The 20,506-nt window shown below is 40.0% G+C and overlaps 1 protein-coding gene across 1 annotated transcript in view; it reads right to left on the bottom strand.

Moving 5' to 3' along the window:
- Positions 1 to 9,671, bottom strand: part of KDSR (3-ketodihydrosphingosine reductase) — a 39,821-nt gene extending 30,150 nt beyond the window's left edge. The window contains exons 1-3 of the mRNA XM_043508415.1: positions 9,590 to 9,671; positions 9,422 to 9,558; positions 3,112 to 3,201 (exon numbers count right to left, since the gene is read on the bottom strand). Coding sequence (XP_043364350.1) covers positions 3,112 to 3,201; positions 9,422 to 9,544 — 213 coding nt within the window. The 5' untranslated portion in view covers positions 9,545 to 9,558; positions 9,590 to 9,671. The remainder of the gene's footprint in view (positions 1 to 3,111; positions 3,202 to 9,421; positions 9,559 to 9,589) is intronic.
- Between the last annotated feature and the right edge of the window lie 10,835 nt (positions 9,672 to 20,506).

The following is a 20,506-nucleotide window of genomic DNA, read 5'->3' as shown; positions in this document are numbered from 1 at the left end:
AAAGTGTACGTTGCTCATTTTATATTATTTTTAATACAAATATTTGCACTGTAAAAATGATTAACAAAAAAAATAATATTTTTCAATTCACCTCATACAAATACTTTAGTGCAATCTCTATCATGAAAGTGCAACTTACAAATGTGTTTTTTTGTTCCATAACTGCACTCAAAAACAAAACAATATAAAACTTTACAGCCTATAAATCTACTCAGTCCTACTTCTTTTCAGCCAATCGCAAAGACAAACGAGTTTGTTTATATTTACGGGAAACAATGTTGCCTACTTCTTATTTACAATGTCATCAGAAAGCGAGAACAGGTGTTCACATGGGACTTTTGTGGCTGGCGTTGCAAGGTATTTACGTGCCAGATATGCCAAACATTCGTGTTTCCCTTCATGCTTCAGCGACCATTCAGAGGACATGCTTCCATGCTGATGACACTCGTTAAAAGAATAATGTGTCAATTAAATTTCTGACTGAACTCCTTGGGGGAGAATTTTATGTCTCCAGCTCTGTTTTACCCGCATTCTGCCATATATTTCGTGTTATGGTAGTCTCAGATGATAACTCAGCATATGTTGTTTGTTTTAAGAGCACTTCTACTGAAGACTTGACAAAATGCAAAGGGCAATGTTATCTCCCATAAATGTAAACAAACTTGTTTGTCTCAGTGATTGGCTGAACAAAAAATAGGACTGAGTAGACTTGTAGGCTGTAAAGTTTTATATCGTTTTATTTCTGAATGCAGTTTTTTGTTGTACATAACTCTACATTTGAAAGTTCAGCTTTCATGACAAAGATTGCACTACAGTACTTGTATTAGGTGAATTGAAAAACACCATTTCTTTTGTTTTTTTACAGTGCAAATATTTGTAATAAAAATATAAAGTGAGCACTGTACACTTTGTACTCTGTGTTGCAATTGAAATCAATATATTTTAAAATATAGAAAACATCCAAAAACATTTAAATAAATGGTATTCTATTATTGTTTTATCGCTTGACAGCCCTAATTTAATTACATGAAGGGATTAGGAATTCGTATGTTATTGCTTTACAGGTCACTGTTTATTTATATGGATTGTTTAAATCATACTGAAGAACATGTGGAATAACCGTGTAACAAACCAATCAATCATTTATTCCAAGATTCAGAACAGATAAGGAAAGTTTGAAATATCTTTTTTTTTGGCAGCGTGAGGGTAATTTTAAATTTATCAGACTGGTCAAGTTTATGCATAAGACATTTTCAACTATGTTACTTACCAAACATAATAACTAGAGGTAACTGAAAAAAATGCTGATTATTTTTGTGTTTAATTTCAAAGTTTGATATGTGTTTCCTGTTTCCTTCCCCCCTACCACACACAAAAATCTGAAACCTGGAAAGTTTTCAGTTCAGTTTTTCCATTGAAAAAACTAGATGTTTTCTAAAAAAAGTTTTACTTTTCATTAAAACCCTTTTTTAAATAAAAAAGTGTTGATAAAAAAATTAAATGAGCTCCAATAGCAAGAGAAATCAATTCAAGCTTAGATTTTTTTTTTTAATCTTAAAATTATTAGAGGCCTGATAGAAAGTGTTTTCTGAATTCTAAGTACAGTATTTGTCAAATCCATCACTTGTTGACAAGAAATTTAAAAGGCCGCAGCATAGTACAGATAAATCTGCACTGTATGATACTATAGTAGTATGATTCACTGCTATATTGTGTTTCATGCTCTGAAGGTCCCATCTTTTAGACCAGCGTTTCCCAACCTTTTTTGGCTACGGAACACCTGGTATATATTTACAAAATACTTACAATATTATTTTGTAGTCTTTTGGTTTTCAAATTAAAAAAATGCATTATTTATGCTCAAATATATTTTGTTTTATAAAACAAAGCAAAAATACAAATTTAAAATAAACTTGAACTAACAATTTCTAACTGGAAAGCGCATATAAAGTAGTATAAAAATCGAGTGTTAGACCCTTTTTTCTAATTACGATTCTTTCATGGAACACCTATTCACATCGTGCAGAACACAGTTTGGGAAACGCCGTTTTAGACTAATACAAACCCAGTCAGTAGAATATTAGAGTAAATACAATAAATGCTATTCCCCAGGCTGTGCCCATACCATCACTGATGAGTAGGGTCCTACCAAATTCACGGTCCATTTTTGTAAATTTCACAGCCATAGCATTTTAAAAATCTTGAAATTCATGGTTTCAGATATTTAAATCTTAAATTTCATGGTGTTATAACAAAACATGAATATGCATTTGAAAACAGCAAAATATAAACATGTAAAGACTTAAGACTCAGCGTCTCTCACACTGAGGGGATAACAAGGCTATTGTAGGGGGTCACAGTATTGCCACTCTTACTTCTGCGCTGTCTTCAGAGCTGGACAGCTGAAAATCAGCAGCTGCTGGCCGGGTGCCCAGCTCTGAAATCAGCACTGCCACCAGCAACAGCACAGAAGTAAGGATAGCAATACATGATCCCCTACAATAGCCTTGCAAACCCCTTTTGGGTCAGGACCCCTGCTTTGAGAAACGCTGTGTACTTTTGTATACTTTTACCCTATAGCATAGGGTACTTTTAAAATATAGTGTAAAATTACATAATATAGCAGATTCCACGGTCTGTGACACATTTTTCATATGAATTTGGTAGGGCCCTACTGATGAGAAAACCTCCTGTCTCTGTGTTCTTATGGAACACAGTCCAACAGCACAGAAATGTTGGACTGTGTTCAATAAGAAACAGAGACAGGGGAAACCAATCTTTTCCAAATGAAAGAAGAACTACCAGGGAGGAAAGAAGTTACATGTTCTTGAAAGCAACAGTTATAGGAAACAAGCAGCCTATGTAAATATAATTTTTTCCAGTCAATAACATTTCTAAGACACATTCAGAATCTGTTTTTGTAACAAGCCAGTTGCTTGGACAAAGAAAAACTCATGGGATTTTAGTTACTTCAACTAAAATATTAATCAGCAACACAGAATGAACAATTACTGCCAAACTATATTATTTTATAACACCTCCCTATTTGAAACTACACCTCTATTTTAAACACTTAAATTCATAACTTAGTAAACATACATAAAAAGTTACCTCGTTTCTTGCAATCAGAGTTATAAACGCACCCTGCTTATAGCATTCAATAGCAACACATTTTCCAATTCCACTGGAACCTCCAGTTACCTAAAAAAGATACATCATTTAAGTAATTTAATTAACAATTCATTATTTTCATCTCCCGAGCCCTACAAATCACAACTGCATTCTCAGAGTTCTTAATCATTCTCTGAAATATATCAAAGGTGACCATTAATCTATCAAAGATACACTGTAGAAAAGTGAGTATGCAAAAAAAAAACAAACACAAAAACAAACGAACAAAACACCCACAAAAACAAAACAAAAAACAGAGCTCCTTACATAAGGAGTTTCTTAAATTTTTTTTTTAGTTCCCTATTAAGTGTATATACAATTTGATACTAATATGCACTGTCCAACTGCAACCTTTCATCTAAAATCTGATCATACCTTTAGCCTGTTCACTTCCATCTGGCCTCATATTTTTGCTTGACTCTTAACTACTGCACAAGCATTTTATTTGTCAAACTCAGTTGTAACAGACTGAACTCTGTAAAACAAGTGATACAAAGGTTTCTCTAAGAAGACAAGACAGTTCATAGCAAACTTTAAATCAGAATGAACGCTAGCTGGCCATCCCTTTAATCTATTACTATTAACTAACCATTGGACCAAATCCAATTATGTATATATGAAGTAGCAATAGAAATCAGTTGTGCAACAAAGAACATAGTTCAACTTCGCTCAGTGAAGATGTAATCTTGACAAAAAGACAAACTTCAAATTTATAGCCTATGATTCAAAATACCTTCTTCTCTGTTAACCAATTAGGCAATTCAACTAAATTATAAAATAGAGTATAGCTATTGGGTATTACTCTTTTGTGTTTACTTTTTCTAAAATTCAGTCTATTTCATGCAAATTGTAAGATATGTATGGTTGTTCTTATTGGTCAGACATATTGAAAATTAATGCCCAGATCACGTGGGTATTTTACGGATTTTTTTTAAATTAGTATTTTGGGTGTTTAGCCCAAATTTTCCTCCGACTGTAAAACAAGAAAACCGATAAGCTGTAAAAACTGAGTAAAATTCAGCTCTTCCCATGTCTATAGTATTTAGCTTTTCAATCCCACAACTGGGCAATATAATTAACAAAAAACTGACATTTCAAAATAGCTAGAATCAGTTACTTTTCGTGGTTCTTTTGTTTTAAAGGGACTGTGGAAAATGTCTTTGGGATTGTTTTAACAATTAAAGCAGAAACCATTTCCCCATCACACTCCTCTTCAAAAAGACTTAAAATTAATTATTATTAAAACTGGTTCTTATATCATTCTTTTCATCCAGAGATCTCAGAACATTTCGAAGAGAAAGGCATTATTCTCTATATTACAGATGGGGAGATCATGTCCCTAGTTTAAACAATTTAATTTAGTTAGTAAACATACATATAAAAAGTTACCTCATTTCTTGCAGTCAGAGTTACAAATGCACACTTATAGCATTCAATAGCAACACATTTTCCAAAACCAAGGCAGAGCTGAGTCAGCAAAAGAAGCAGAACTACTAGGTCTCCTGATCCCCAAACCAGTGCTCTCTCCACTAAACCATGCTGCCTCCTCACCTGCTTCTACCACTACATATAATTCCATGATTTTATAAAAAGGCTAGCCTTAACTTGTGTTCCATCCCTAGAAGCAGGAGGGAATTAAGATTAAGAATTCCTGGGTCCTGTTCCCAGCTCTGCCTCTTTTTTAACACTTAAATTTCTGGGCCTCAGCTTTTGCACATGAAGATGGCCAAGGCCAAAAAAGTGCTAATTATCTAGATGAAAGTCATACTACTAAAGGTACTAAACATGATATTTGACAAGACTGGGGTTGTGGTGGCTATATTTTGGGGAGGGAGTGGAGTGGGAAGGGGAAGTTACTTGGCTTGAAAAAAACTAAAGAACAAACACTAGGCTAAATATTATTCAAAGTCCTACAAGGTTCTTCCTGCAAGGTAATACCAGAGATATTTTGTGAGCGTCACCAGGAAAAAGAGAGCCTCTAAATAGAAGTTTTTCGTGCTCCAGAATAAAACAGTTTTACCTACTGAGAGATATTCTAATAATAATAATTGTATTTATTGTCAAATGGTGATAGTTTATTTAAAAAAGGACATCTGAAAGTGTCTAATTTGCAACAATATTCCTTACTTCTGTGTGAAATATGAAAACAGGAAACTCTGGTATGGATCTATTAATGCACTGTTTACATTATTGAAATTAAATTTCATTTAAGCACTACAGGATTATCAGCATTCCCAAGCAACTTTATAAATTTGAAAGCTATGTTCAGTTCAGACCAGCCAAAGATTTCCAAATGAAAACATTTAACTAAAAATGTTCCTGAACACAGGTAGGTCTAAAAATGTATCTGTTAAAATAATACTTTATACAATGAAACAGCATTAAAAAAAATATTACATGAACAGTTTTTAAAACCCACAAAACCACACTAGAGCAAATGTTCGCCTTCAATAATGAATTTTTAATTATGCAATTACATCTTACAAACTTTTTGTCATGTAATTCCTGTAATAACAGAGTACCATATATACTCGTTCATAAGCCAAATATATTTGGTAAAAAAGGGACGCATCAAAGAGCGGGGGTCGGCTTATAAACAGGTCTACACCAAAATGTGATGATTTTAAACTCTATGAAATCATTGAATTGAATATCTAATACATTGTCATTTTGTTTACGTGGAGCGTCTGCAGGCACGGAGCCCCTCAGTTCCCTGTGGCTGCGGTTCGCTGTTCCCAGCCAATGGGAGCTGTAGGAAGTTGCGCGCCACTTCCCACAGCTCCCATTGGCTGGGAATGGCGAACCATGACCACTGGGAGCTGAGGGGCTCCGTGCCTCTGAATGTGCCAGGTAAACAAAATGTCCTGACCCGCCAGCGGCTTACCCTGACAGGCCTGGAGCCAAAGTTTGCCAACCCCTGAAATATAGAGTCGGCTTATGAAAGGGTCATACAGTTTTTACTATTTTTACCTATCCATCTTGGGGGTTCGACTTATAAACGAACGGGCTAATGAATCAGTATATACGGTACATAAGTTCTGACGTTTTCCGACTGGGAAATGGTAATATAAACAGGATCCCCAGAACCTCCTCCTGATGGCACAGTCACCCAAGTGTTTTTTTTTATCTATTGTACCACATAGTAGGTAAACATTGAAATCTAAACTTGTGAAATTTAGATGGCCATTATCAAAGTTAAAATGCCTAAAAACTGAGCTACCTTAGAAAGGTTTGCTGTAAGTTTCAGTTAGTCATCCCAATCAGTAATGTTTTGTGAAAGAGTGTGATTAAATTCATGTTAAAGAAAACTGTAAAATGGGATCGCTTAAAGTTTGTGGGGCTTTTTCTTTTTAATAAGGCCTTGATGTTTCCCATTTAAAAATTCTGAGCCATCAGAGTAGTTTTTAGAAAAGGTAAGTACATTGAGAGAAACAGATAGACCAAAGGATGTAGGTACTATATGTATGAGAACTGGCAACACAAATTATAAGTTTCAGAGTAGCAGCTGTGTTAGTCTGTATTTGCAAAAAGCTGTAGCTCATGAAAGCTTATGCTCAAATAAATTTGTTAGTCTCTAAGGTGCCACAAGTACTCCTTTTCTTTTTACAAAATTATAAATGGCTTTATAAAATTCACGACACTAAGAACACTCTGGTTCTCTGTTCAATGTTATACCCTGGTCAAACACCACAAGTACAATAATAGGGCAAGATCCTCACCCTTGTTCTAACCCTTTTATGCTGTGTGAGAGGGCCAGAGATCCATCAAGGGGCCCTAAAAACCCTGACTGAACCTGCAGGAGAATTTCCCCTGGTACTAGCACTGTGGAAAAAGCTACTAAGTTTACCTTTGGATGACATTATTGTAAGCCCTAGCATACAGGGGCTTTCAAAGACAGGAAAGGTTTGGGCCACAGTGCTGCAAAGATTCCAGGTAGCACTGTAGCCCACTGCTGTAACTTAGGCAGGTCTCCAGAGCTGTCTAGGTTATGCTGGTGGCCACTGAAGTTTGCAGAATAGCCCAGTTTGAGAGGGTGCAGAGGTAGCTCCTAGGCCTGTGCGTTCTGTACTGTGCCTCTTACAGGTGCAACACAAACTAAGCCCCAGTGCCTGTGGTCTACTTTTATTTAGAGGTCTGACCTCAAGAGATGCAGAGCACTCACAACTCTACATAGAACTCTATGTAGTCATAGATGCTCTGGCAAATGAAATTAAATTATAAGCTCCGCATGGCAGGGACCAGGTTTATTTTATGCATTTAAAGCAACGTGTGGCTTCTTGACCCTGCCTTCAAGGCCCATCTTTTCCCCCCACTCCCTATTTATCTGCACGTACACTTCCACTATGCCTGCCTCACACTTTCTAAAAACTCACTCTCTACCATGATACCAACAGGCAACCAATAAGCTGCTTAAGGAGATGAGGACTATTTTTAAATTTGAAAAAAGGATACGACACTTGACCACTTTATTTGTATGTTGTCCCTATTTTCCTCTACGCTCTGATTTATCTTGGAGAATAAGCCTTAGACCGGGGTGGCCAACCTGTGCCTCTGGAGCCACATGTGGCTCTTCAGAAGTAAATATGCAGCTCCTTGTATAGGCACGGACTCCGGGGCTGGAGCTACTTTCCAATGTGCCAACTTTCCAATGTGCCGGGGGGTGCTCACAGCTCAACCCCTGGCTCTACCCCAGGCTCTGCCCCCACTCCATCCCTTCCCACCCCCTCCCCTGAGCCTGCCATGCCCTCACTCCTCCCTTCCCCCCCCCCCAGCCTCCTGCACACCACGAAACAGCTGATCAGAAGGTGCAGGGAAGGAAGGGGAGGAGCTGGGAAGTGCTGCTCATGTATTACTGTGGCTCTTTGGCAATAAACATTGGTAAATTCTGGCTCTCTCTCAGGCTCAGATTGGCCACCCCTGCCTTAGACTATAAATTCTTTTGTGTTTATACAACCTGTACCACGTTGCAGATGCTACTGGAAACAACAAGTATGAAGTATCCAGTAAATCTAGGGTTATAAGTGTCATTAAAGACTAATAAATTCAGTTTAACAATATAAAATACCGAAGATAGTGTGCATTCCCAGTGAACCAGATGCTTGTCTTTTGCCAGCTGAGATAGGCAATGGTTCCCTAGAGAGACACACAAAGAGCACCTCTCACGTTGCTTAGACATCGCCAGTGCACACAATACTATCTTAAACATATATATTGTATAGGGCACCGATAGTGGCTCCATAATTAATAACTACCTCTAGGTAGGTCCTTAGCTACTACAGAGAGGACAAAAATATAAATCTCCTGGGGTTAGAAATGTGATGTCCCTTCCTCTCCAGTTAAACTAAATTACGTCTGAATGTTGGTGAACAGGGCAATCAGTTATCACCATCACCACCACTTTGTTGTACCACGGGAGTGCTTTTTAAACTGATCCTCCAATCCCACTTAATCCAGGGTAAGAGGCTGACACAAACTTCTTTTGCTAGGTCTTCCTATGGGGGGGAGGGGCCGAAGTAGGGGTCAAGGAAGCTCGCTGCTTATACAGCAAACAATTTACACACATACCTCACACTATGTGCGCATATTATACTCACAAACCCACACACTATGTGCGTGGAGATAGATAGATAGATACACACACACACACACACACACACCACCGTATTTATACATCCCCCCAATCCATATACTATGTGTATATAGACAGGTTTCAGAGTAGCAGCCGTGTTAGTCTGTATTCGCAAAAAGAAAAGGAGGACTTGTGGCACCTCAGAGACTAACACATTTATTAGAGCATAAGCTTTCATGAGCTTAAGCTACACTTAAGTGAGCTGTAGCTCATGAAAGCTTATGCTCTAATAAATTTGTTAGTCTCTAAGGTGCCACAAGTCCTCCTTTTCTTTATGTGTATATATACACACATGCATGCACCCTAAGTATGTATAGACACCCCCTCTCACTACACACCCACTCTGTGTATAGACACACAGACACAGGCGCACTACATCCCTATCTCGCGTACAGATGCGTACACACACCCCTCTACACCTCCCCCCCACCCGCAGTGTACAGGAGCTGCATCTAGACACACAGACACACACGCTGCCCCGGCAGCCCCCCCCAAGTGGGAAACCAAGGCAAGGCGGCATCTTCGCCCCGACACCAGCCTGGCCCCCAGGGGCCGCCCACCCGGCAGGGCGATGGGGCCGGAGGCCGGGGCGGAGAGAGGCGGCAGCGCCCCCACACTCACCACGACATGGGCGCCGGGCAGCTTGAGGGGCTTGGGGCTGATGAGCGGCGACACCATGTAGAGCAGCAGCACGAAGGCCACGACGCAGGCGGCCGCCAGCAGCGGCAGCAGCAGCAGCAGCATGGCTCGGGGCGGGGCGGGGCGGGCGGGACCGCGCGGGCTGCTCCGGGGGCCGCGGCCGACAGCACCAGGAGCCGGCCGCTCTGCGCTGCCCCAGCCCGGGCCCGAGGGTGCCGCTCTGTCACGGGAGGCGGGAGGGAAAGGGCGGACAGCGGCTACGCTCCGTGATTGGCCCGCGGCACGGGCGAGCTGCGAGGGGATTGGCTAGCCGGCCGGGTCGGCGTTCTGCGGGGCGCGATCCTGCCCGGGGATTGGCCAGCGTGGCGTAAGGTGCGCGGGGATTGGTCTCCCGTGGGTATGTCTAGGGACGCCGTTCGTTCGAGGCAAGGCGGAGGGGGGGGTTGCGCGAGCGCCCCCTGGGTGCGAGCGGGGAGTTTGCTCCTGGCCCGGGGGGTGCAGTCAATCGCCGGGAACGCGCGAGCGCAGGAGAGGCAGGCCGGGCTCGTGCCTGTGCCTGTGCCTGTGCCTGCGCCCGCGCCCGCGCCCGCGGATTGCACGGGGCGGGAGCGCAGAGCTCGCAGCCTGCTCCCCGTGGCGGGAGGTTTGGCCTCCCTGGCAGGAAATTTGGGCACCGCCGGGCTCTGATTTGCAGAGGTGCTGCGGAGCAACCGTAGCTGGCACTGGACCTCGGCTGGTGCTGCTGCTCGGCGGGGCTGACGCTCAGGGGGTTTTGAGCAGGCTTTTGAGCAGCTGGGGAGTAGCTAAGAAAGATTTGATGCTCAAATGTGTGAGTCTCTAAGGTGCCACAAGTCCTCCTTTTCTTCTTGAGGGTGCAGATTAACACGGCTGCTCCTCTGAAACCTAAGAAAGAACTGTGGGCTCAGCGAGCTAATAGTCGTGGCTACAGAGCGCGAGCAAATTGTTTGCAGGACGGAATCCGAAGAGAGTCGAATAGCAATTAAAAACACAAAACTGCTCTGGGCAATCGGAATTAAAGAACTCCTCCGCTTTAACCAAAGAATTTATTTGCTATAGGCATATAGACCTCTGAGTTTTCTCAGCCTAGGATATAATTATTATCTCCTGAATGAGAAACACCCACAGATTATATTAATAATAATAGTGTTATACAGCATCTTAAAATTGCACACAGCTATTGACGAAGTAAACAAAACAAGGTCCCAGCCCAAAGAGACTAACCAAGACAGAAAAAAAGAAGGGTGTGCAAATAATACTACAAGGAGATTAGAGATAGAGAGTGGGAGGAAACTGGAGCTGAGATGTAGGCAGAAATCATGCACAGTTTTGAAGGTGAGGGCAAGGAGCCTGAATTTGATGCAGTGTAAGATGGGAAGCTAGTGATGAGATTTGTAGAGCCCTGTAAATCTGCAGATGCAGATATCCATGGATCATTTTTGCGGTTCGCAGATCAGATGAGGATACATGTTTTGTATCTGTGAAGGGCTCTAGAGATTTGGGAAGGAGTTGGCATGGAGCAAGAAAAGAAGCGAGATGATTTCAGTTTAAATGTTTTGAATAGAAATATGAGGAAGCAAGAGAAGAAGAATTCTATTAGTTGAGAAACTACCAACATGACGGCAAGTGTTTTATCAGTAGGAATGGAAAGAAAATAATGATTGATATAAATATAGAAGACCTTACCAGACTCAGGGAGAATATAGGAGAAAGAGACACCAGGCAAAAGATGTCTAATCTTATCTAACCAAAGATGACATGGGGCCCCTTTGGTATCTGTATTCAGGACAGGAAATAATAGTCTGGAAATCACACAGATGAAATTGATGATCTCATACTGGAGGACAGAAATCCATTCTCTTATTCTTGGACAGTATCTAACATGGTCAACCTAAAGATACTGCTGCTCTGTCTGAGGGAGGTACAGTAGAACCTCAGAGTTATGAACACGAGAGTTATGAACTGACCAGTCAACCGCACACCTCAGTTGGAACTGGAAGTATGCAATCAGGCAGCAGCAGAGACGTGGAGGGGGGGGAGCAAATACAGTACTGTGTTAAACATAAACTACTACAAAAATAAAGGGAAAACAGCATTTTTCTTTTGCATAGTAAAGTTTCAAAGCTGTATTAAATCAATGTTCCGTTGTAAACTTTTGAAAGAACAACCACAATGTTTGTTCAGAGTTACGAACAACCTCCATTCCTGAGGTGTTTGTAACTCTGAAGTTCTACTGTAGTGGGAGTCCAAGGAAACAAACTAAAATGACTTGTATCTTTCCTGGAGGGATGTCACCAGAGAGTAGTGATGAGCACTACTATTAAACCCCTCAGTTGTCTCAGGCTGAATTCTCTCCATATATCTATTCAGTATTTATATGTAGCCACCATTTCTATAACTACACTGTAATTAAAAACCCAGTAACTCAGGCTGATGATGCTTGGGCTAATGGGCTGTTTAATTGCGGTATAGCCATTTGGTCTGGGCTGGCCTGGTACCTGGGTTCTAGGACCCTGTGAGGTGGGAGGGTCCCAGTGCTTCACTTGTATGCTTTGTAATGTTTGGTGTGCATTTAAGAAACTGCATACAATTAATTATTAGTAATATGGTAATTTGAGGATGTAGTTGATGAGGTAATCATCATCCCTGGGCTGATGAAGCTGAAGGGTATGCGTCTATAGCAAATAAACTCCAAGGCCAAAGGTCATACATACATAATACCATGTAGATTCAAATGACCACATTACAACGGCTGTGGCAACCATAATTGTATATGTCCTTAATTTTGTGCATTTAAAATCTCAACCAAAATCTAGCAATAACAAGTTATGTTACAGGTTGAAGAATATGGTAACAGGTGAGTTATTGGTAATGACCAAAGTCATCTGGCAATTTTAGTATCAAAGTAATAGGATGGGGTAGCATATAGGTGATGACACACTCAAAATGGCTGCCACAAAAAGTGTCCTTTTTACCGCTTTCTTGGTAAGAAAATATTCCTAAAACTATGTTCCCTCTAATTTTTAACAGCCGTGTGTGCAAAAAATTTCTTCTGTGCTGCCTCCGAAGCGCAAAAAAAAAAAAAAGCTGGAGTGCCGTCACCAAAGCAAAAAAAAAATAAAGCCGAAGCCGGAGCGTGCGTGGTGTTTCGCTGTGTGCACAGGGTTTAAGATCTGTGTGCACGCGCACAGCTTAGAGGGAACAGTGTCCCAAAATACAACCAGTACCTGTGAGAATATCTGCCCAATTTCAGATGCCTCCAGGTGAAGGAAAAGATCACTAAAAGTACAGGCAGGCAGGTTGAAGACTCTAGAAACAGTGCTAGTGTCTCTGTATCCCACTCCTCAATATGGGGCTGACCAGCAAATTCGAATAAACAGGGACCAAATAACTAGAGCAATAGCTCTGCTTCCCCTCCAGTGGGCACCATTGTGGTGAAAGTCCTTGGTGTGGTCTGGATCTAGCCAAGTGCCACTGTGGGCAAGAAAACAAGAAATGACATCAGGTACCGTGGCCTCCTGGCCGGTTTTTATACTGCCTTGCTGCTGGTTAAAAGATGTGCACATATTGTGGGTTAGTTTTTGTAAAACGGTTCTCTAAAACAGTCTATCAATTAGCCATAGTCTGCACTAGGACCTTTTTTATTGGTAGGATGGGGGTGGGTAGACTGCCAGTGGCCATTTTTTCTGGGTCTTAGAGGTGGCCTGCAGCTGCTACAGAGCAATTTCTTGTTCTATTTTTCCAAAAGACTAAGGCCCAGATTCTCAAAGGTTTTGAGGCACCTAATCCACTGATTTCAGTAGGAGTTAGATGCCTCAATATCTTTGAGGATCTAGGATTAAGAACTTCCTTCCCCGCTCCAAACACCCTTTCTGTTGTAATGTAATGGCTAGGATGTGACACACAGGAGAGCTGGTATGAGACTGATATTTGTTTCCTGGCTCCAGTCACTTGAAATGTGTCAAGACTACATGACAAGGGACCCAGACCCACTTGGGAATTTTGGCTTCCGCTGGACCCAGTCTTGTAATGATGGGAAAAGCTCCAGCCTTCAGATAACTTCCTGCTTGCCCTGCCAGTCTGATTCCCTGCCTTTTCTGCTCCTTCACCTCCTAGGGAAGAACAGTCAGTCAGGGCTGCTGCAGGAGGTAAGCAGATAACATATGACCCAGAAACAACCAGCACAGATTAATGCAGACAATAAAATACAGAGCTTGACACATCTGGGATAAAGGTCAAAGCAGAACTATCAATCCTAATGGTCCAAAAATGATATGGCAGGCATCAAAAAAGCATACAATCGGCTTAAAAATCACAAGATTAAAAAAGAAAATGATAATAAATGTTGGGTTCTTTTTATTTTCCTTCTTCTCTATGATCCTTTACATCTAGAAGCTTTTCTTCACAACCATGAGGGCTAGAAACTTCTTCCCCGGGTTTTATTTAGGCATCTTCTGTCCCTCCCACTTGACTGACAGTCAGGGATGGCTATGACATGACTTTGGTATCATCGTGGCAGGATGCTAACAGTTTGTTTTCCAAAAGCGAACATTGTGTTCCACTTCTGATGGGATGTATGCTGGGGCGGGGGAGACAGTTAACAGTGAGAAGATATTGGTCAGCATGATAGGCAGTGGTTGCATCACATGCCAAGTTTCCTGACTACTTTAGGGCTAATTGTATTTGGTTTAAGAAACCTGATTGATGTTGAAACCAAGGTTTTTATTCTTTGAGCCATACGTCTCTGAACTGGAGATCCTAGTAAATCATTGTGAGGTTTGTTGCGATATGCCAGCAATGTTAAATGTGCATCCTTGAATCCTCTAGGGTTTGCCTTATTTACTACACCTAGTTCTTTGCTGTTGGCACCGGCTCTTCTACCAACTCATATAACTGATCGCAGGAAGGGCCTGGCATATTTTGAACAAATTTGCCAAAAGGAATTCCCAAAATGAAAATGAGTCACTTATGAATGGTGGAACATTATTATCCATTACTAACTCATCTGGAATCCCACAGTGAGCAAACTGTGATGTAAGAGCTCAATAATAATAATAATAACAATAGACATCTACAAATAAGAGGTAATCTTACCCCTCTACCCAGATACACATAAACCAAAGTTGGACCAAGGTGATCTGGAATCCCAGTTGGTTTGTGTGTTTCTTTTGCATTCTGTTTCCTGTATTTATTGCAGATTTTACACTTGGTTGCCTTGTCTTCAATAGCAACCTTAAAGCCTGGCCATAATAGGACAACTTGCATTCCCCTCTTACATTTCTCAATACCCACGGGGGCACAGTGGATTATGTTTAGCATTTCCAACCTCATGCTCATCCTTGGTACAGAATCCCATCCAATGGAGAAATTTAATCTCTATAGTTCCAATATGTTTTTGTGCTTCAACTTGAAGGTGCCTGGGGTTCTTTTGCTGGTCATCCATCTAGAATTACTTTCTCAAGCTATTGTGGGCATTTCATTTGAGCTTGTCAGATTTTGTTTCAGAAATGGGTATTATTGAATCATATTTATTTCAGACTGTTCCTCCATCTCCGTTCGTTGCTTTTTTTTACAGGTGATCTTGAAAGCATAGCTGAAGTGAGCTGTAGCTCACGAAAGCTTATGCTCTAATAAATTTGTTAGTCTCTAAGGTGCCACAAGTACTGCTTTTCTTTTTATGTCAGGCTTGTATTTCACATTTAGCAAGTACTTTTACAATTTCCTATTTGTTTTCTTAAATCGAGTGGGAAATTTTACACAATGGTTTCTGTAATTTGACTTCCAGTGGTTTATGGTCTTTTTTTCTACCGTGATCAATTTCTGTCAATAAACGTATTCATTAAACTGCACGCATGCAAAGCCAATTGCCAGCATTTCTTTTTCAATCTCAGTACAATTCTATTGTGTTTTAATCAGGACTTTGGACACATATGGTTCAGGAAGATCATCTTGAAGAATGACAGCTGCCAACCCTTGTAAGTTTGCATCAGCCGAGATTGAGTTATCAGTTATTATATGTATTCCAGTTATTATATCCTGCTCATGCTCCCACTGGAATGTATTACACATCTCCAGTGCCTTTAAACCTGCCCCAAATAGCCATATGGATGATTTCACTCTCTCCAATTTCTCCATTATCTTTGCAGTTGCTTGCAGGGATTTTGGAAGCACTAAAACCACCTCCTCCAGTTCTCTGCCAGGTTTTTTTCCAGACTAAAATATTCAGCTGACTTAATTTGATCAATTTTTGGCAAAGGTTACATTTGCTTCTGCCATCATGAAATAAGGATGTGAAACACAGCAGTGCTGGCAAGAGAATTATGTTTATTTCCTTGCTCTAATTACATGACATAGGCACGGGATACCAAAGGTTATGCGTCAGGGGTCAGAATCTGTTAATGAGCAGCTGCTGTTACCCAATCGTACTAGGAATTGCTTAAGAGGCTCTCCTGTACCTAGATCAGTCATCCACCTCCTAGCTAGGCCATGGGCAAAAAGCAACAATAGGAAGTAGGGCTATCAAGCGATTAAAAAAATTAATTGCACGATTAATTGCACTGTTAAATAATAATAGAATTCCATTTATTTAAATATTTTTGGATGTTTTCTACATTTTCAAATATATTGATTTTCAATTACAATACAGAATACGAAGAGTACAGTGCTCACTTTATATTTATTTTTATTCCAAATACTTGCACTGTAAAAAACAAAAGAAATAGTATTTTTCAATTCACCCAATACAAATACTGTAGTGTAATCTCTTTATCATGAAAGTTGAACTTACAAATGTAGAATTATGTACAAAAAAACCCTGCATTCAAAAATAAATGAGTGTAAAACTTTAGAGCCTACAAATCCACTCAGTCCTACTTCTTGTTCAGCTCATACAAACAAGTTTGTTTACTTTTGCAGAAGATATTGCTGCCCGCTTCTTGTTGTCCCCTGAATGTTTGCATGGCATTGTTGTAGCTGGCATCACAAGATATGTACGTGCCAGATGCGCTAATGATTCATATGCCCCTTTATCTTCGACCACCATTCCAGAGGACATGCATCCATGCTGATGACGGATTCTGATCAATAACGATCCAAAGCAGCGTGGACCAATGCATGTTCATTTTTATAATCTGAGTCAGATGCTACCAACAGAAGGTTGATTTTCTTTTTTGGTGGTTTGGATTCTGTAGTTTCTGCATCAGAGTGTTGCTCTTTTAAGACTTCTGAAAGCATGCTCCACACCTTGTCCTTCTCAGATTTTGGAAGGCACTTCAGATTCTCAAACCTTGGGTCAAGTGCTGTAGCTATCTTTAAAAATCTGATATTGGAATCTTCTTAGTATTTTGTCAAATCTGCAGTGAAAGTGTTCTTAAATCAAACAACATATGCTGGGTCGTCATCCGAGAATACTATCACACAAAATATATGGCAGAATGTAGGTAAAATCATGGAGCAGGATACAATTCTCCTCCAAGGAGTTCAGTCACAAATTTAATTAATGTGTTTTTTTTTTAAACAAGCATCAACCGCATGAAAGCATGTCCTCTGGAATGGTGGTCGAAGCATGAAGAGACATGAATGTTTAGCATATCTGGCAAGTAAATACCTTGCAATGCCAGCTACAAAAGTCCCATGCAAACACCTGTTCTCACTTTTTGGTGATATTGTAAATAAGAAGAGGGCAACATTATCTCCCATAAATGTAAACAAACTTGTTTGTCCTAGCGATTGGCTGAACAAGAAGTAGGACTGAGTAGACTTGTAGGCTGTAAAGTTTTACATTGTTTGTTTGGTTATTGAGTGCAGTTATGTAACAAAAAAAAATCTACATTTATGAGTTGCACTTCCACGATAAAGAGATTGCATTACAGTACTTGCATAAAGTGAATTGAAAAATACAGTTTCTTTTGTTTGTCATTTTTACAGTGCAAATATTTGTAATCAAAAGTAATATAAAGTGAGCAGCGTACACTTTGTATTCTATGTTGTAATTGAAATCAATATATTTGAAAATGTAGAAAAACATCCAAAAATAGTTGTTAAATGTCAATTGGTATTGTTTAACAGTGAGATTAAAACTGTGATTAATCACAATTTTTTTAATCGTGATTAATTTTTTTGACTTAATCACGTGAGTTAATGGTGATTAATTGACAGCCCTAGTAGGAAGCAAGGGAATCTCCACTACAATTCCTGCCCAGTACAGCACTATCTGGTATCCTGCACAGCAGGGGAGCTACTCACAATTATTTTTATCCTTCTGCCGCTACGCGGCAACAACAGGAGCTACTAGCAACCTAATTGCACAGGAGGAAGTAGAAATAAACATAATCATCATCTATTTACGGCTGTAAACAAGGGAAGGAGCAGATTTCAGATTTGTGTTTGCCGTGTAGCTCTGAAGGAAAAAAAGAGTTAGAGACAGACCCCCCCATTGTTTTCTTCCTTCCACTCTCCTGTATACAACTTCCTTCAACAGAAAAGATGGAAGAATGGAAGAATAAATAACTAAAGAAAAAAGAAGATACCAGCTGCTCTGAAATAAGAATAAAGCAACACAAAGATCATCTCTTTTCTTTTTTCCTTTTGAAATATAAAGAAAGGTAAGGAGACAAAAAAAACAAGGGGAAAAGAGAAAGAAAGGGGGTTAGAAAAAGAGAAAATAAATGGAAGGAAGAGAGAAAAGTGAGAAAAGAAGAATGTATTGGGGAAAAGGAAATAGCTTAATTGAAGGAGTGTGAAAGAGGTAGGCAAAGGTTGCTGCTTAAATGTCAGCAAGGGGAAAATCTATCCATACCTCTTTTTCCCAAAAGGCAAGAGATCCATCTCCAATATTTATTTTGGCAGTGTGAGCATGCCTTAAACAAAAGAATGTAGAAAGAGATATGCATACACCTTCTACAAATACTGACATTAAAGACATTTTTATTGAGCTCATATTTGTGTCAGATGAAATTCAAGCATCAATCAGAGACCTTCCAAATAAGGTGAAAGAGTTAAAAGTCTAAAGAGTCATACTGATGCTATTACAGATTTGGAAGATCTGAAGTGCAAACTTGATGACGTTGAAAATTGCAACGTTTCTTACCTTGTGCACTGCTCTATAAAAGTATTCTCTGCTAGTTCCAAGCCCCATAGCAATCTGAGTGACAAAGAAGGGACTAAACTGTTCATCAAAATACCATCTAAGTCCCAACACTGTAATAGCTAGCCCCCTGCTAGAAAAACAATAATGATCTTTTAAGGTCTGTTGCAATATGAAACAACCCTGCCCAGATAAGACCATCTGTTCTGAGCCTATGGTCTGTGGACACCTTCCATTGATGTGCACACTACAGAAGGGTTGTGTTGCAATATTAGTTACACGGCAAATTGTTTAGTTATGCAACAGGATTCTAAGTGCATATTTTGTGTGGTCCTGAGCTTTGTGTCTTGACTATCTAGATACATATAGGTGGGTTATTTATATTAGTATGGGTATATACTGTATATGGTAATGCATATACATTCTTTCTTTCAGCACTGTCAGTGGGGCACTCTCTCCTGGCACAAGCCTGGTGTTGTAGTGCAGCTATGGGAGTTACAGCTAACGGAGATCTGAACTAGTTGTTGGCTTCCATGGTGACAGTGGGAAGTTAAGGGGGATCGGGGTAGGAGTCTATTATGGATTGAAGAGAGACAGGGCTCGTCTACACACCATTTTGCACCAATGCAACAAAAGGTATGAACTTAACCAATTTAGTTATTGTGGTTCAAGGTTATGTGTAGAGCAGGCCCCAGAGTTATATTTCATTTGTGTCAAAAATGTCTGTTAGTGGCACAAAACAACTACCTCTAATTAAGCTCAGCAGGAACGAAAAAGAAGATCACAGTATGTGAAAGTTCATATCACACTTTTGGTGTCTTGGGTGAGAAGTGATTCCTTAACATTCTATTTCCCGGATGTCTAATGTTTGAGGTCTTATTTTAAAATCTGACATTCTTGAAAACCAGTTAATCTTAACCTCCCTTAACTAAGGCTGTTGTGTGAGCATTGTATATAACATTGCTACGATACTGCTGTGTTTTCTTTGTCATTGTATTTGAATATATCTGTATACATTAAAACTTCTGAAAAAAAAAAAAAGCATCTCCTGACTCTAATATGGAGTATGTTTTTGCTTTCAATAGCTCAGCTGACATTTTTTTCAGCAGGTTTCATTATCTTGGTGTGTACATTTTGGCCAAATTGGCTGCTGCTGTAAATGGGTCAGACTTCACTGAAGTCAACGGAGCTGTGTTCACAGTTGAATGTTCATAGAAGAATATTCCTAGCACTCTGTAACAGAATGTTAATAGGAATCATTAGGAAAGGGATAGATAATAAGACAGAAAATATCGTAATGCCACTAGATAAATCTCTGGTAAGCCCACACCTTGTGTACTGCATGAAGTTCTGATCAGCTCATCTCAAAAAAGATAAGTTAGAAGTGGAAAAAGTACAGAGAAGGACCACAAAAACAATAAGGGTATATAGAACAGCTTCCATATGAGGAGTGATTAAAAAGACTGGACTGCTCAGCTTAGTAAAGAGACAACTAAGGGGAGATATTATAGTGATCTGTAAATGACTGGAGTGGAGAAAGTGAAAAAGGAAACGTTACTTACTCCTTCACAGAACTTAAGAACCCGGGGTCACCCAATGAAGTTAATAGGCAGCATAAAACAAACAGAAGGAAGTACTTATTCATACTATGAACAGTCAAGCTGTGGGACTCATTGCCAGTGGATGCTCTGAAGGCCAAAAGTATAATCAGGTTCAAAAAAGAATTAGATAAGTTCATGAAGAATAGGCCCATCAGTGACTACTAGCCAAGATGGTCAGGGAAACAATCCCATGCTCTGGGTATCCCTAAACCTCTGACTGCCAGATGCCAGGGCTGGATGAGAGGGGATGAATCACTTGATAATTGCCCTATTCTGTTCATACCTTCTGAAGCATCTGGCTCTGGCCACTGTTGGCCAGGATACAGGACTATATGGACAATTGGTCTGACCCAGTATGACCAT

Source organism: Dermochelys coriacea, chromosome 2 (assembly GCF_009764565.3).
Source record: "Dermochelys coriacea isolate rDerCor1 chromosome 2, rDerCor1.pri.v4, whole genome shotgun sequence".
Classification (NCBI taxonomy): Eukaryota; Metazoa; Chordata; order Testudines; family Dermochelyidae; genus Dermochelys; species Dermochelys coriacea.
The sequence above is the reverse complement of the archived record's forward strand: the minus strand, read 5'-3'. Positions and strand labels throughout refer to the sequence as shown.